Source organism: Corticium candelabrum, chromosome 20 (assembly GCF_963422355.1).
Source record: "Corticium candelabrum chromosome 20, ooCorCand1.1, whole genome shotgun sequence".
Taxonomy (NCBI): Eukaryota; Metazoa; Porifera; class Homoscleromorpha; order Homosclerophorida; family Plakinidae; genus Corticium; species Corticium candelabrum.
The window spans coordinates 1,578,316-1,595,815 of NC_085104.1; the positions used below are offsets into that span (position 1 = coordinate 1,578,316).

Genomic DNA, 17,500 nt, shown 5'->3' on the forward strand with positions numbered 1-17,500 from the left:
TCGTTGGTGAGAAATGTAGACTCTCTGAATGAGATCATTGGGTGCAAGTCCATGCTGGAATAATAAGGCCAGCAGGTACATATATTAAGTACCAATGTTGTACAAACATGCCTACAAACATGTTTAAGTCTACAAAAGCACACATAATAGCTGTTAAATAGTAATAAACAGATAAGCATCAGTAAGTCAATAGTCTAAACAGAGTGATCAGCAAAGTGTGAAACTACAGTCAACACAATGCAAACTTCAATAATATAATGTAGTCGCTGATATCACTTGGTCAATCAATAGATGTAAGGAACCATTTTGTATGGCACTGTTTTGATGTACTGCGTCCAGTACGACTTGTACTTGTTAAAACAACGACGATCGTCACGATTCGTCCTGTCAACAAGGAGCAAAGTGAGATAGACAAGATAGAAGTATGGCAGCCAGTTTTGGAACTGACATGGCAATGTCCAACACAGAGCTGCCCCAAGCTCAGGAATATAATGGAAATGCCGGCTGATGCCCCACCAGCCAGACATGAGAAGGATCTGTGAAGTCTCGACATTGTTTTCATCCGTGTACTTGGCTCGAATCATCTTTGGCGGTTTTCCCCAAATCAGACATCGGCCATCGCTTTTTCTCACTTCTTGTTTCTGCCAATCGGCATGGTAATTCAATCCAATACACAGCAGACCAAAGATAAGCAATGCAGCCGTGATGAGAGGATGTAGAGATACGGGATGTAACACAAGGTAGACGACTTGACTCGAATAGATACAGGGCACCCAAATCATGCATCCCCAGCAGATATAGTAACCAGCACGATCGTGCATCATATCCAGTGTCCTCATATATCCCGACTCCCAATGGAAGAACTTTGCAATGTAGACAAGCTGGAGGAATGCAGCTGTAGCCATTGAGTTGGAAACGTAACCATAATGTTCCCATTGTTTGGCCACGCATGATATCACAATCAATGGCCACATCATCATGCCAAACCTGCAATTAGTGACCTGCTTGAGTTCGAATCCCATTACATTGGGATGCACCTCGCGACCCCAGAAGAAGTCGATGAGGAGGCTATTACGTGATTTAGTGCTTGTTTCGGTTCCCGTCTTGCTTCTTCCTCTCACAGCCAGCCAGACACACAACAGAAAACTAACAATCATTGTGACCCACATCAGTTCCTGTAAATTGTCATACAGAACTGTCGCAGGAAACGCGTCTAGACCGAAGGAAAGAAAGATGTAACCTAAAGTCGTCAGCAGGAAAGCAGCAAGACCGTTCATTCTGTAAACAGGAACACGACCACTGGCGGCCACGCCTTCCTTTTCATCACCAGGAACGCAGCGTAAAACAACTAGCTGTACGGCTACGAACAGGGTCAAGATCATCCACCCTGTCGCTGATCCCATTCCCTGATTGAGACGTATGAGCTTGAGAAAGGTGATGAAAGCAGAAACATTGCTTGAGCTCGAGCCGCCGACTTGTTGGTAGAGATCGGACAATGAGCCACCAGTCTGTAGATTGGCTGTACACACGGCGAACGCGACAATAGGAGTGAAGAAGATGAGTAAGATCGGACCGACGGTGAGCCTGAACCAGCGCTGTATTGTGTTGATGTCCATGCCCGTCGTTGTCTAGCTTCTAGTGGCCTGATGTCAGCGCGACGCTGACTATTTATTAAGGCGTGTCAAGTTGCGAATAGGTGGCATGATGTGGTGTGTGGCTAAGTTCACATCCGGATTGACACTGCATGTAGGGACGAGAAACATCAATCGTGTTATTAGAATTTATTAGTTCCTAGTGCGGTATCTATTTGTGTATGGAGCTGTGGTGGAGCTTACCGCAATTGGCACTCTGCTGTTGTGTCTTGTGTGTGTGTGTGTGTGTGTGTGTGTGTGTGTGTGTGTGTGTGTGTGTGTGTGTGTGTGTGTGTGTGTGTGTGTGTGTGTGGTGTGTTGTGGGTCTTGTTGCTTTGTCTCTTTATGTTGCAATGACGATTTGATTGTTGTACACGTACGTATAGGATACGGACTGTGATATGTCTAATAGGATCTTTAGTAGTCTGCAGCTAAGTTGGTTGTAGATGTGGCTTGGAAACGGAAGTAATACTAATCCTATTGTAATTTGCATGTACGTTGGTGGTGCATGCTGGATGTGAGCCAGGATTGTTGCCTTTGTATTGAGAGAGAAGAAAAGTAACGTCCATAGGATCCCACATCTGGAAAGACTAGAAATTAAATGCATTCTGAGGCATGTGATGTATTAAAATTTAATGCATTCTGAGGCATGTGATACTGTAAAGTGATCACAGATGTTTAGCTACTGCACGTGAGTCACGTGACGGACGTGGAACTTAATTAATAACGTCATTTTCACTGTAAGTGTTGTGTTTGGTTGTACAGCTTCTAGGCGCGTTGATGTGTGTAGAACTGGAACTGACACTAATTTTAACTAGTTTATACTTGCGTTGATTCTTCCACTCTGCAGTTTCAGTTCTTGATCCAGCCATACCACGTGCTACAGTATTTTAATTAATTAATGGGTGGCAATGGTAACTCAGATTACGTATACACACACACACACACACACACACACACACACACACACACACACACACACACACACACACACACCACACCACACCACACGCACGCACGCACACACACCACACACGCACGCACGCACGCAACTAATACTAAAGTAGTGATCAGTGTACTGTACTACATACACCGTAGGTAAACACACCTGTGCTGTGTTGCCAATGAATTCTGGCATTGCTATGCATTCTTGAAGTTAGACTATGAATTAATTAAAGCTATTACAGGAAAAACAATTAAGAAGGAGGGGCTCAAAGAGCCAACCTCCGTCGACCCAAGCACCACTTCATAAATATCCTCCAGTACTGTACTACAACGAATCTCTAATACTTTTGCCGCACCGTGAGTGTAGCGGTTTCGCAACCACGCATGCGCCAAAAAAATAATCACAAAAGCGCACAGAAGTATTCAAGTAAGTCTGCTCAAACTGCTAGCGTACGAGTTACTTTTGCTAAAGCGTTGGCGTCCAGCCTTAAGCTGGATTTACAATATGGGAACGCTTGAGCGTCGCGTCGCGTGCGTCCAGTCACGTTGTCTTGCGTGGGAGTGGCACGTATCGCGTCACACGCGTCGTACCATTCACAATACGATTTCAGCGCGCCGTAGACGTCGCTGCCTGAATTATTGAACTGACCACTCGCGCTTCGATTTTCTACTAGCACAACTCTGCCGGAACCCCCAGCTTGCTCAAAATCAATTTCTAGGCGTTCTCCCATGCACCCAGGTCTTTGTACGTCTTGCAGTTGATCATCTACAAGCAAGGACAGCTCCATACACAATCTATAGAGCGTTCAACGTCGAGTACAGCGCCCAAATCAATAATCATTGCCCACGGAAGCCACACATGCATTTATAGTTGGCTGTGATTGGTCGAAATCAAGGTGCTACTTCCGACGCGACGTGTACAGCTTCCGATTCGACGCTCAAATAAGACGCGAACATGAAACGGCGAGTCGTCAAAAGGCGCGAATGCGGTCTGGTCAACAAGGACAACCGAATCTTACCTTGCGTTTCTTGACGTCAAGAAGCTTCAATGGCCATCGTGACAGCAATGCCGTGATTTGATACGTTTAGCATCTAACGTTTTGACGTGTTTTGCGCGCAAAAATTCACGCTAGATAGCAAAATCCCATTTGAACGAATTCGTCTGAACAGGATTTCGACATTTCCGACCGATCCAGAGCTGTTTCGAAGTACTGGATGGGTTGCTTCTATTGTGAAAAGTAGTGCCATTGCATTTTCAGCATCGGCAGACGTAAGACGTGAACATGAAAGCGTCGAGTCTATCCTCCGAGATGCGCGAGTACGGTCTGGTCGACAGGGCCGTCAAACTTTGATTGCTTTTCTGACTCTCAAAAGCATTTTAGGTGGTTTCCATAACAGCTCAGACAATTTTTAGGTTTAGTAGATAACGCCTAACGTCAAAATTTTACCAAGGCAAACTTGTCTTGGGTTCATATGCGTTCTACGTCGTTTCTGAAAACGACCAGACTTTGCAGACTGTGTAAAAGTGAGCGAAATGTGTATGTATTGCATTCAGAAAGTTCAACGTCTCAACCGAAGACAAAAAACATGAAAATCCCATTGGGACGAAAGATTCTTCCCAGTCCCGTTCGAACGAAAGAATCCCAGTAAAAAGATGAACAGGTCCTCCACTCCCCTGATGGCGGCTGTAGTCGCTGCCCCCATTCTAAAACTATGACCCGAGTAGAGTTTTCAGTCAAATCCCGTTGCGAAGAGAGCTTGCCGTAACTCATCCAATAGTCGACCACGTGAGAGTGGAGAACCGTCGCAGAACCTGAACAGCGGTCCAGTATGGCGTGCGATCTCTACCAAAACTCCCACGACGCAAACAGACGTCGGTTGCACAACGCAAACAACACGCATGCAGTTGCTTACTCATACGCATGCTCTAGAGCCTGCAGACCTTGCAGTACACTGTGGACAACGTTGAGCTTCCGTTTGACCTCACATAGACACCACCCGAGTCTAGTACGTACCCATATAGAGAAGAGTTGATTGTACATGTAAGTTATTGGTGGTAAAGAAGATTAATTAACTCTGCAAGATACAGCGTAAGTTTACAGAGTCGCAGGGTAGGGAAAATCATTTGCTAGTCAAATTTCATGACAATTCAACACTAAGCGAAATTCTATTCAAAGATCTCTTATTTGAGATAAGGCAATATCCTTCATTGTCAAATAGATGTCGATGCCAAATGAATCACTGTCTGCTAGAGGGTCAATGCGTACATTCTGCTGCTTTGAGCATCAACAGGTGATGCTATGTTTGCCATGTCGACATGGCTGTGGTCACCCAATCTATCAGAGAGTGCGGGCCTTCCCAATCTATCATGGATGCGAAGAACCTAAAATGGCCGCCCATACAAAGTATCCAAACGCGTCCTATCCAGATTTCTTATAACTCAGTAAAAAATCTCAGAACCGGCCACCTAACGCTAGAATGTAAACGGTTCGAATTGTAGCCAGACTACTAACGCTGACACTAGTCTCAGAATTTAGGTCGTCTAGGAAACGCGTCACATTTCACTTTTGTCAGCCAGGCTATGTAGCGCCTCACTCACATACCCATCCCTACATACCCATCGTTTTCTCAAATGTTTCTAGACTTGTTCTCTAGAGTGACTATGCGTCACTATCAATTTATCATAAATACGCATTGACCGGGCAAAAGAAATGAACTTCTGCAACTTCTACTGTTTGCGTTGTGCTCTCGACTTCTGTTTGCGTTGTGCATGCTACCGATGTCTGTTTGCGTTGTGCTACACAGACGTCTGTTTGCGTTGTGCTACCGAGTCGGTTTGCGTTGTACTACCGCAGTCTGTTTGCGTTGTGCTACTGCAGTCTGTTTGCGTTGTGCAACCGCAGTCTGTTTGCGTTGTGCTACTGCAGTCTGTTTGCGTTGTACTACCGCAGTCTGTTTGCGTTGTGCATGCAACTGACGTCTGTTTGCGTTGTGGGAGTTTTGGCAGAGATCGCACGCCATACCCGACGCCATTCCATCGACCAATGAAAGTTCTCCACCACTGAATGTCCGCGCGCGCCTCGTCGTTGAGTCGAACAAAACGATGGAGCATCTTTGGTAACTTGGACAGATCAACGAGGCGACGAAGAAATACTCGCCCCGGCCTCACAACAGCAGCCGCGTGATTCAGAGATCCAATGAGGGATAGAAGCTCCGTCTTTGTGCAGCAACGGCGATTCGCCCATACTGCCCAAAGACTCCCGTAAGCTGACCCCTGTCGGTATCGATCACAATGCCCAAAAACGTTATCGAGGTCGTTGGTCCCTCAAGCTTGTGGCTGGTAACTTAATTACCAAGAACCTTGGATTACAAGACCCACAAAATCTAGAGTTACAACCTTACAATACCAATAACCACAGTGTGACACTCTAAGATAGAACCACACGCTCTTCAGGCTTAGAACATTGTAGAAATTTCCTAGTTAATTAAAGCATCCTTTATGCTGCACACATCATTACAAACTAGTCTAAAATTTGCCAGAGTTTATGAAATATTTTGGAATAAGATCTGTAAATGATTGATTTTTACTACAATTTAGTTGGCAATTGTATTATTATTTTGTGTTGTGTGGCAGCCAACAAATTACAAGTGTTGGCTATTGGCTCTGTTGCCTGTTCTAGTTATCTAACTAAATATCTTGTCGGGATGTAATATTTTAATTCTACTCTTTCGTAGAGACTTCGATGCGAAGCAATTATGGAGGATGACTTGGGCCTGACAGTCAACAGATTGCTGACATAATAGTACACGTAGTTAGATTAATTAGCCAAGATGCAGAGTTATGAACGCAAAATACTATAAAAGAGCAACTAAAAGTCTACAAATTATTGCGTCTAGACAGCTGATGAATGATGATATTTGAGCAGCTGCCCAACCGCAGACTATGTAAGTTATTCAGTTTTCCATGATATTGCGCAACAGCGGTAAGCAACGGATAATTGAACGCATGAATCGGATAATTGAACGCCTGAGTAGGATAACCGAACACCGGATTCGGATAATTGAACGCAAAATACTAGAGAAGAGCAACTGAAAGTCTATCTCCTGAGTCAACGCGTTTGTTTGACAGAAACTATTGCTACGTAACGCAACCATTGTTACGCGAATAGGTGAAGACAGAACACCATCGCTCGCCAAACACAATGCTAACCGAGCATTTACTAGTGGTAAATACTAGTCTATGGCTTTGAGTTGCAGTTTATGGAGTCATGTGACAGTACTTGTTATCACGTGATCTATGTCACTTAGATGTGTGTGTGCGTGCGTGCGTGTGTGTGTGTGAACGGCACATCAGATCTCCACCAAATTTACAGTTATGCCCATTGGTGACTTCGGATAGTAGGCATGTGCACAGAACATGTCGTTTATCTATATAATTGCGCTAAGCGTCATTGTGTCCCGTCTGTACGCGGAAGTGGCGTCATGTCCGGAGACGGGTCTCGCGTAGCCAGACCATCTCTGCCTACATTCTTCCGGCGGAAAGATGTAGGCGGAGATGGTCTGGCTGTGCGTGGGCAGGCTGTTGTGTAAACCATCAGTGTTCTCCTCAAACTCCCTTCTTACTTCCATCTTCTTAGATTCATGCAGCGCCTGCTCAATTTGAGAAGCCAGGTTCAAAGCCTTATCACACGACATGTCGTCCGACTCCATCAGCAATCTCTCTCTAACCTTTAGGTGAATCGTCTTCTCAATAAGTTGATCACGGACTAGTTCATCATGCAACTTACCAAACCGACAGGTTACCGCCAGCTCACGAAGCGCCGAAACGTACTCCATAGCAGACTCACCTTGCCGCTGGTATCTTTGTCTAGATATACTTGTACCTTTCTACCTTAGCATTCTTACTTTTACCAAAGAACTACGTCAATCTCTCTCTCGCTTCCCTGTACGTCTCGCTGGTGCCAAGTGTAGCGAAAATGCGCTGTCCTTCTATTCCAATACAGTGAAGTAGCAACGCCCTTTTTCGCTCATCTCTGACCTCCGCAGCATTCAGTCCCGAAGCAGTCAAATACGTGTCAAACGCCGTCAGCCATGCTCTCCAATCAGTCGATGGCTCACCTGGACAGCTTAGGAAAGGAGGAAGAGGGTGCACGCCTGAAGTCGTTTGCCATCCCGTCCTCGTCGCCAAAATGTGGTGTTCGTGTAACACAAGTTATCTATATTTTACTACTATAACTTAGACGCTCTCTAGGCTAACTCAACATTCACCGGAATGACACAACCGGAATTCAGTCAAAGCAACACAACCCCCGGAGGCAGGAAACCATACACAATGCGGGCGGGCGTGCGTGTGTGTGTGTGTGTTTGTGTAGCCTCGCAAGCCAGGCTCTTCTCGCGCTGGAGCAATTCCGGTAAAAGCTCCTCCTCCTCGTGTGATTCACGTGCGGTTAGCTCAGCGACTGCGCGGAAGAGCCTGGCTTGCGAGGCTAGTGTTTGTGTGTGTGTGTGTGTGTGTGTGTGTGTGTGTGTGTGTGTGTGTGTGTGTGTGTGTGTGTGTGTGTGTGTGTGTGTGTGTGTGTGTGTGTGAACGGCACATCAGATCTCCACCAAATTTACAATTATGACCTCAGATAGTAGGCATGTGCACCGAAAATGTCGTTTATCTATCTAAAATTGCGTTAAGCGCCCGTCTGTATGCATGCGCAGAAGTGGCGTCATGTCCAGAGACTGGAAGTGGACCGTCCGTGTGCGCATGCAGTGCGGCAGGACGCTCCCGGACGGGTGCGATTCCAATGGCTTCGTGGATGGCAGAAGTTGCGTCATGCTCTAGACGGGACGTGACTAGAGTCTATGATGGGTGGACCCGGTATGTTAATAATTTTCTTTAGCAGCTGACGCATGTCTAGGTAACTAAAAATATAATTACATAGCAGTGCCATGTGTACACACGTGACCGGAACAACATTGTAAATTAGAAGGAAGTAGACTGTCGGTATGCATGCACGCAGTGCGGCAGGATGGGCGGACGGGCACACTCGCAAACACCCGGGAACCAGAACGCTAGACGGGAAGCAGACTCTGGGCGGTGAGGGTACCATTTCCACTGCTACCACGTGCCCTGGGACTTGCTGGGTGGTTATCAAAACCGCCCCAAGATATCTTTTATTATATCTGGATCTCTAGGTAGGACATGTTTGGTCACATACACAGAGAACAACTTAGCCATGCAGGAGTTTGTGTTTTCTTTGCTCAGCTAATCAGCTAGTTGAATCAATAAACAGAAATCATGTGGGTAAGTCAACAGTCTAGCTAGACAAAAGGATGAACACTACTTCCTATATCTAACTAGTATGTCACTACGAAGCTGTCGACATCAGTCAATAGATGTAAGGGATCATTTTGTAAGGCACAGCTTCAGTGTATTTCTTCCAGTAGGACTTGTACTTGTTTAGACAACGACGATCATCACGATCTGTCCTGTCTATTAGAAGCATAGTGAGATATATAACATAGAAGTATGGTAACCCGCTCTCAAACAGACACGGCAGTGTCCAAATAAGTGATGCCAAAATCTCGGGAATGTAATGAAAATGCCTGCTTATACCCCACCATCCAGACACGAGAAGAATCTGTGAATGCTCAACGTTGTTTTCGTCTGTGTACTTTGCTCGGATCACCTTGGGTGGTTCCCCCCAAATCAAACACCTTCCATCACTCTTTCTCACTTCCTGTTTCTGCCAGTCGGCCTGATAATTCAATCCAACACACAGCAGACCAGAGACTACCAATGCAGCTACGACGAGAGTAGGTAAAGAATTTGGGTTCCTCACAAGGTACATAGCTGGACTCGGATAGATGCTGGGTACATAAAACATGCACCCCCAGCAGATATAGTAACCAGCACGATCATGCATCATATCCAATGTCCTCATATATCCCGACTCCCAGTGAAAAAACTTTGTAAGATAAGCAAACTGTAGGAATGCAGCCGTCGCCATAGAGTTAGAAATGTATCCATAAATTTCCCATTGTTTGGCCATACAGGAGATCATAATCAATGGCCATATCATCATACCAAACCTACAGTTGGTGACCTGCTTGAGCTCGAATCCCATCACACTGGGATGAACCTCACGACCCCAGTAGAACTTTAGAAGAAGACTTATCTGTTCATTGGCCGATTCAGTTCCTGTACCTGTCTGTGGTTTGCTAGTTTTTCTTACCGCCAGCCACAGGCACAACACAATACTAGCAATCTCGGCAACCCACAGTATCTCCAGTAGATTGTCATAGAGGATTGTTGCAGGAAACAGGCCGAAAACGATGGAAAGTAAGACATAGCCCGTTGTCGTTAGAAAGAAGGAAGCCAGGCCGTTCGTTTTGTAGACAGGAGTGCGGCCTGTAGCCGTAACTCCTTCCTCCTCGCCCCCGGGGACGCACTTCAAAACGATTAGTTGTGAGGCGACAAAGACGACGAAGATGGTCCACGCGGTTGGTGATCCCAATCCTTGAGCAAGACCAATAGCAGTGAAGAATTTGACGAGTGGAGAGCCGGAGTCGTTGCTTGAACGTGAAACGTCATCCAATACAGAAGCCAGAGAGCCTCTCAGACAGCCTGCACAGATGGTGAGAGCAAAAACGGGAGTGAAGGTCATCATGAAGATGGGACCGAAGATAAGCCTAAATCGGCCCTGTTTGGTGTCGTTGTTCTTGCCCATTCTTGCTTGTGTATGCAGAGCAAAAGCCTATTGATGAGCGGCAGCGCTATGCATGCGCCCCAACAATCTCTGACACGTACTGGTCACTAATTGGGCGCTATATCTAGGCACCCGGTGGAATTGTATGTACACCTAGGGGTGTGGCCTACAAACCACACATCTGTCTGGATGGTTGGACGTCTGTCTGGATGATTGGACGTCTGTAACGCGCCGATCGACACGACGGCGGTCTCCGATCGGCGTGAAACGCGGCGGTCCGCTCGAGTTTCGCCGTCGGAGGCAAACAGTCGAGTCGGATTTCGCCTACACTGTCTTCGATGGCTTCTAATCCAGGTTGAACAATAGAAACGGGCGTGGTCCCATGTGGACCTACCGCGAAGCGCGAATTCTAGTCTGGACCAAGTCGATACTAAAATGATTTCGGAAGTATTTATCAATAGCGATGCTAAATGGTCAGTCGAAAGACCCACTGACCCCGAAAGACCCACTGACCTATGTGCTCAAAACTAGAAACTTGAACGCGCTGTTCGCTTTTCTATTTCTAACATGAATAGAAAATAGAAAATAGAAAATTGAAATGACCAAGGACGCTAGACACAGCAGGGGTCTCAGGTCAGCAGTCTCAGCGGGGTCTCAGCTTGGCTTCCATGTACGCGTGTCTCAGGAGATTACATTTCCAACACACAAGCAGGTGTTTGTTTTTACTTTACTTTCCGTCACGTGCCAAACCACGTTGGCAGATCTTGCCAACTCCGCTTTGACATAGTCTCGCGCAGCCAGCCCCTCCCCCTTTTTGACAACGGATGTCAAAAAGGGGGAGGGGCTGGCTGCGCGAGACTAGCTTTGACACACAACGTTGTGCCGGTGAATACCTCGGTCCCTAGCTGTATAGGTACGTGCATTGTACACAACACGCTACCTTTACCGTAGATGAACCGGTTGGAGGGCAATGTTACGAATATCTAGCTCTACTACTAGGTACTGTACCTAGATAGGCTCCGCCCTAGCAGATCACCGAGTTGGCACCTGTGGTGAAGAAGTATACAGACTCGTTTGTTGTCTAGGAAAAATCGAGGCCTACGCGGTACCGTACAAGGGTGGGCGTGGTACTCTATAGCAGGTCACATTTCTGCATTTCGTCGGACACGGAACTACCAATTGTGTTTCCATCTGCCACAATCCAAGGTGCTGGTGCCTCCTCGTCGCGCATCTTGACTGCAGATATGAACGTACGCGTCGACAATGACAGCCCACAGATCACTGAGTGACACGGTAGAACTCTACAATCATTGTCAACACTATTGACTCAGCATTGGCATTGTCATCTACTTAGTAACTAGCTCTAGCTAGCTGTAGCTGACTAGCTACATGTATGACCATGTTCTTTCAGTTGTAGCCGCACACCGTTCTACGTTAATTGAGTTAATTAATTAATTGAGTTGAGTTGAGCACATAGAGTTCAGTCGAGTTGACTTCAAATAGAGTTCAGAAGACTTTGTACAACGATGGACGTGCATGTCTGTTTGCTTGGTGAGTTGTGCGACGAAATGTGACCTGCTAGACAATACCACGCTCACCCTTGTACGGTACCGTGTAGTGTGCCCGTGAAAGCGCGTAGTCTACTACTTGTAATAGGTTGACGGGTTCGATGTTTCAATTGTGCCTCGATTTTTCTTACACAACAAACGAGTCTGTATACTTCTTCACCACAGTTGCCAACTCGGCGATCTGCTAGGGCGGAGCCTATCTATCTAGGTACAGTACCTGGTAGTAGAGCTAGATATTCGTAACATTTCCCTCCAACCGGTCCATCTTCGGTAAAGGTAGCGTGTTGTGTACAATGCACGTACCTATACAGCTAGGGACTGAGGTATTCACTGTCACAACGTTGTGTGTCAAAGCCGAGTTGTCAAGAGCTGCCAACGTGGTTTGGCACGTGACGGAAAGTAAAGTAAAAACAAACACCTGCTTGTGTGTTGGAAATGTGATCTCCCGAGACACGCGTACGAATGAAAGCCCTGCTGAGACCCCTGCTGAGACCCTTGCTGAGACCTCTACGAAGACCTCTACGGGCACCTCTCTACAGAATTTGATATATCTTACTAGAGGAACATTTCGGCCATATGCGCTAGTACATTGCGCCCAGCATACAAATTTGATTGTTGGTTACCGACAATCAAATTGAGACATTTGACGCATTTGCAGAACGAGGTATGCTTACATACGTATGCTTTTAACTGATTAAATGATAAATTTCATCGGACGCGTTTGTAACTTTTTCGTTCGGGGCTCCAACTTCTCTAGTATCTACCGTAGATCGCAGTTTGCAAAGCGTGCTGTTTGGTTCAGTAGCTGAAACACCTAAGCACAACTTACTCATACTTTAAATCAAGCGGGCAACGCTTTCTAACGTGAGGGTTTTCTCGCCAACACGTGTAACATCACGTGACATACAGATCCGGACGGCGAAACAGATCCAGACGCCAATACCACCCGCCTCTTTACAATTATCCTTTCAGTTGCGTTCATGTGCGACGGACCACGTGTAAACAGCTGTTTTTACTACACACCGAAGGGGGCCCTGTCGTAAAAACTGGATCCGGACTCAACTGTAACTTCGCGTTGCAGTTCTTGTCACTTCCATCAGCGCATGCAGCCATTGGTCATATGTACGTTAGCGCGCGTCTCTGAAATGTTGCGTTAACGCAAATCTCCGAAATATCTCTTTAATTAGATTTCTTTAAAAAATTATTTCTTTATTGAGTTGCTAACGAGATTTTGCAGATGTTTCCTAGTTTTCCACGCTATTTGTAAGCACAGTTTACTGGGTTTGCGCGTCAGACCGTTGTGGAAGCAAGTCTTTGCGCATGTGCAAACGGGTAATCACGTGATCTGCGTTACCAAGTAGGTTGCTCCTGTGTGTACATTTCGTGGAGACTACAGCTGATGACAAGATGTCCGACGTTGCTGACGACGAAGAGAGTCGATCTGCCAATGGTCAGAGTGATTCCCCAGATGTGACTAACCCACAGTTTTCTCCGGACGTTCAGCGACTAACTGACGGCTTATTGGGCACATTCCTTCCTGCAATTGATATGATAAGAGATAAACTCAAAGAGCTTGACGAACACCAAGGCAAAACAACGGAAAATGTTAACAAAGCAATTTCTCGATTTGAGGACCCGGATTCGACTCAAAAACTGATGGCTGTGGTAGCTCAAGTGCCTCATTATCGTATTAAGCTGGAGGGTATACGACGAGAGATGCTTCAGCTGCATGAGAGAACGAAGAAACTGAAGAAACGAGCGAAGAAACTGCGAGAACAGAGGAAGAGCGATGATGCGGCTCGAAAAGTTGCACAGGAACGAGAGAGGGAGAGAGACAAGCTAATTGAAGCCAAAGTTGCTACAAATAGAGATCTGGAAAAATAGATGATATAGCAGTGTTACTGAAATTTGTTCGTAATTTTGTGTAACTGTTGGTAGAGATGATGTATTCTTTTGTTGATTGCGGACGTCATCAAAAGAGCGTGTTTATTTCTTAAGTTATTACAAAGAGATGGCACACCTAGAAATTTCTTGGCGTGTATATATATATATATATATATATATATATATATATATATATATATCTGTGTGTGTGTATGTGTGTGTGTGTGCGTGTGTGTGTGTGTGTGCGCGCGTGCGTATGTTAGTTAATTAACAATATATTTAATTTACTACCAATTCAGTTTTTATTATCATGGTTATGTACACACTTTAGATAATCAAAACACAATACTTTGTTGATAACGTGCGCTAGGAAATGACTACGTAACTTGTGTTAGTCAGTAACGTGTCAATTTGCGTACATTTTTGCAGAATGCACTATAATTTTAACGTACTAAATGAAGTGTGCTAGCAACAACTGTACATAATAAAATGCGTGAGCAAATAAATAAATAGTAGTCCAAATGCTAGCGTGCGTTAATTTAAATATTAAAATGTTAACGCGCGTTAATTACAGCCATCAAATGTTAACGCGCAGCTATTGTGTTAATGTGACGAATCACTGTTAGTTTGGCTCGCATTTCTCGTGCTCCAGCAGCAATGACAAGCTTCCACTTCAAAGGTCGTGCAGTACGATTTCAATTACTAAAAGAAGCAGACGAAGACAATGAAAGCGACGAGCCTCACTCGCGCGTCTTCATTTCTGGAGACGTGAGCGACGACGGAGAAGAGGACTGCAGTCAAACGAAGCCACTCGTTAAATCTGGACCGAAAACTGCGGCCCCAGAAGGTCACGTGATCAGATTGAAACACGGACGTCAAACCCGGAAGTCAAGTTGTAAAGATATGTGCCGCATAGCTGCGGTTCTGTTGAGTGTTGCGCTACTAGTGAGCGTTTTTGTTGCTGTTGTGATGCACTTGGCCAATCAGAGAGCATCCAGTAGGCCGGAGGCGGGTCCATTGAATGTGACGTCATACCACTACGTGCCCTCACATCATCATGTGCCCTCACTTTCATCGCTCTACTGCAAGCAGTCGAGTCGTCACTCAGTTTCAAAGTCACCATATAGTGGATCCTGTAATAGAACGAGTCTTCGTCTGAAGTGGGAGGCTCACTTTGCTAACCTAACATCGTCATCTGCAGTTAGGTTTATTGATATCAACTGTGATGGAATTCTTGACGTCATTTTGGGATTCGGTGAAATCAACGATATCCCGTTGCTGAAAGACTTCACTCTCGTACGCAAATGTATTTACTCCGACGCTAAACTACGGGCGTGTACAGGCGGCATCATAGCCTTGGATGGCAAGACAGGCGACGAGTTGTGGCGCAAGCAAACGACCCACGAGACATTTGCCATACACTGTGCACTGGACGTAAACAACGACGGTCAGTTGGACTGCCTAGTCTCAGGCCGAGGCGGAGTGATGTTTAGTATCGAGCCGAGAACAGCCGACATTTTATGGCTCGGCGATGAACGAGTCACCAATTATTCATGGAACTTTATGACTCCTCAGATTGTCCGCGACTTTGACTCAGACGGCGTCCAAGACATTATTGTAAGTCACGGAGGCGACACACGGTACGATTCGTTTGTTTACCCGAGAGGCATCGGCCGTTTGATTCTCCTTTCTGGAGGCACCGGGAAGGTGATTTCTATCATGTCTATGCCGGATGGACGTGAGACCTACATGAGTCCAGTAATACATAGAGACGGGAATGGAACGATTCGTGTGTTATTCGGCACGGGCGGTGAGTCGATTACAGGGAGTTTGTGGTCGGTTGAGTTGGAGGACTTTGCACGACTTGGTTTTCGTTGTCATCGGAAGGTGGGTGTGTTGGATTGTGATGTCGTTGCAAATAGTACGACGAAGGTTATTGAAGGGATTCGACATCGTGGGGCTAGTAATCCGCCTGTTCTTGTCGATTTGACAAGAGATGGTGTGTTGGATGTTGTGGTGCCGATGTATGATGGTCGTGTGTTTGCACTGGATGGAATGGATTTTTCTGAGATTTGGAGAGTTGATTTTGGAGAAGCGGAGTCTTACATGTAAGATGGGGGCTAGCGAGTTTGTTTGTAGTGGTGGTTGTGTTGCTAGTATTTGGTGGGCGTTTTGATGGTACTGACTCATTACGTTAGCTGCCTGTTTGTCTGTCTTTCTGTCTGTGTGTCTGTCTGTCAATCCTGTCTGTCTTTCTAAGTTTCTGTCTGTCTGTCTGTCTGTCTGTGTGTTTGTCTGTCTGTCTTTTGTCTGTGTGTCTGCTTGTCTGTCTTTCTGTCTGTCAATCCTGTCTGTCTGTCTGTCAATCCTGTCTGTCTGTCTGTCTGTCAATCCTGTCTGTCTTTCTAAGTTTCTGTCTGTCTGTCTGTCTGTCTGTCTGTGTGTTTGTCTGTCTGTCTTTTGTCTGTGTGTCTGCTTGTCTGTCTTTCTGTCTGTATGTCAGTCTTGTTTGTCTGTCTATCTGTCTGTCAATCCTGTCTGTCTGTCAGTCTGTCAATCCTGTCTGTCTGTCTGTCTGTCTGTCAATCCTGTCTGTCTGTCAATTCTGTCTGTCTGTCAGTCTGTCAATCCTTCCTGTCTGTCTGTCTGTATTTATGTATGTCAATCTTGTTTGTCTGTCTGTCAGTCTGTCAATCCTGTCTGTTTTTTCTGTCTGTATGTCAATCTTGTTTGTCTGTCTGTCTGTCTGTCTGTCAATCTTGTCTGTCTGTCTGTCTGTCAATCCTGTCTGTCTGTCTGTCTGTCAATCCTGTCTGTCTGTCGGTCTGTCAATCCTGTCTGTCTGTATGTCAATCTTGTCTGTCTGTCTGTCTGTCTGTCTGTCTGTCTGTCTGTCTGTCAATCCTGTCTGTCTGTCTGTCTGTCTGTCTGTCTGTCTGTCTGTCTGTCAATCACATTTATTCAAACATATACCGGGAATTTCCGAAACAGCACTCAGCCAAAAGGTCGCCCAGTGGACAATCTTTTGGAAACTGTTCTCATTTACAGCCCATGGGCCGCTAATGAGAATCAAGATTATGGTGCGCGATTCAACATTGCTGCCCAAAGTTGGTCGATATTCCGAGACTGTATTAGTAATGTGCATTACTATACTACAGGTTTGGCCAGACAGCGGTCTTACACTAGATTAAAGGAGAAACCTCTAAAGAAACGCCTGACAAGAAGCGTAAGAGGGCAGTCAGGTCTGGTTGCACTCCTAAGTTTCTTAAGATTACCGGGATGTTGCAAGATGGGCCTCACACTTGCCTACTCTGTGGTACTCGAGTCAATCGGCCAATTTCCAGAGTTTCCTACGAACTGCCCAGGCCATTATTGAGAACAAATTTTCTTTCATAAAAATCCCGTTTTCCGTACTGCTGCCCTGGGTGCTGTTTCAGAAATTCCCGGTATCTATCAATCATGCATTTCCACAATGCAAATAACTATATGTATGGTGTCCAACTATGATCAGTGTTCTTTAACTACTAGTAAACTAAACTCAAAACAATAACTTGAAGGAACTAATGACTCTCTGTCTGTCTGTTTGTGTGTCTGTCTGTTTGTTTGTTTGTGTCTCTGTTTGTGTGTCTGTCTGTTTGTTTGTTTGTCTGTCTGTCTGTTTGTTTGTCTGTCTGTCTGTTTGTTTGTCTGTCTGTTTGTCTGTCTGTCTGTCTATCTGTCAGTTTTGTTTATCTGTTTGTCTTTGTGTTCCTGTTTGTTGACACGTTCTCATTTA

The 17,500-nt window shown here is 45.6% G+C and overlaps 5 protein-coding genes across 6 annotated transcripts in view; 3 read left to right on the forward strand and 2 right to left on the reverse strand.

Moving 5' to 3' along the window:
* The window catches only part of LOC134195660 (uncharacterized), a 10,231-nt gene extending 3,773 nt beyond the window's left edge, over nt 1–6,458 (forward strand). For both annotated transcript variants that reach the window (XM_062664722.1, XM_062664723.1), the window contains one exon: nt 6,312–6,458. In XM_062664722.1, coding sequence (XP_062520706.1) covers nt 6,312–6,377 — 66 coding nt within the window. In that variant the 3' untranslated portion in view covers nt 6,378–6,458. The remainder of the gene's footprint in view (nt 1–6,311) is intronic.
* On the reverse strand, nt 43–1,663 carry LOC134195659 (uncharacterized). Its single transcript, XM_062664721.1, has one exon. The coding sequence runs from the start codon at nt 1,614–1,616 to the stop codon at nt 285–287; it is 1,332 nt and encodes a 443-aa protein (XP_062520705.1). The 5' UTR covers nt 1,617–1,663; the 3' UTR covers nt 43–284.
* A 2,256-nt stretch (nt 6,459–8,714) lies between the features above and the next one.
* Nucleotides 8,715–10,355, reverse strand: LOC134195596 (uncharacterized). The gene has a single exon (XM_062664642.1). It carries the CDS (start codon nt 10,292–10,294, stop codon nt 8,954–8,956), a length of 1,341 nt encoding a protein of 446 aa, XP_062520626.1. The 5' UTR covers nt 10,295–10,355; the 3' UTR covers nt 8,715–8,953.
* A 2,817-nt stretch (nt 10,356–13,172) lies between these two features.
* On the forward strand, nt 13,173–13,862 carry LOC134195721 (biogenesis of lysosome-related organelles complex 1 subunit 6-like). Its single transcript, XM_062664800.1, has one exon. The coding sequence runs from the start codon at nt 13,249–13,251 to the stop codon at nt 13,723–13,725; it is 477 nt and encodes a 158-aa protein (XP_062520784.1). The 5' UTR covers nt 13,173–13,248; the 3' UTR covers nt 13,726–13,862.
* Nucleotides 13,863–14,308: 446 nt separating this feature from the next.
* The window catches only part of LOC134195496 (uncharacterized), a 4,330-nt gene continuing 1,138 nt past the window's right edge, over nt 14,309–17,500 (forward strand). The window contains exon 1 of the mRNA XM_062664525.1: nt 14,309–15,833. Within this exon, the coding sequence (XP_062520509.1) occupies nt 14,383–15,833 (1,451 nt within the window). The 5' untranslated portion in view covers nt 14,309–14,382. The remainder of the gene's footprint in view (nt 15,834–17,500) is intronic.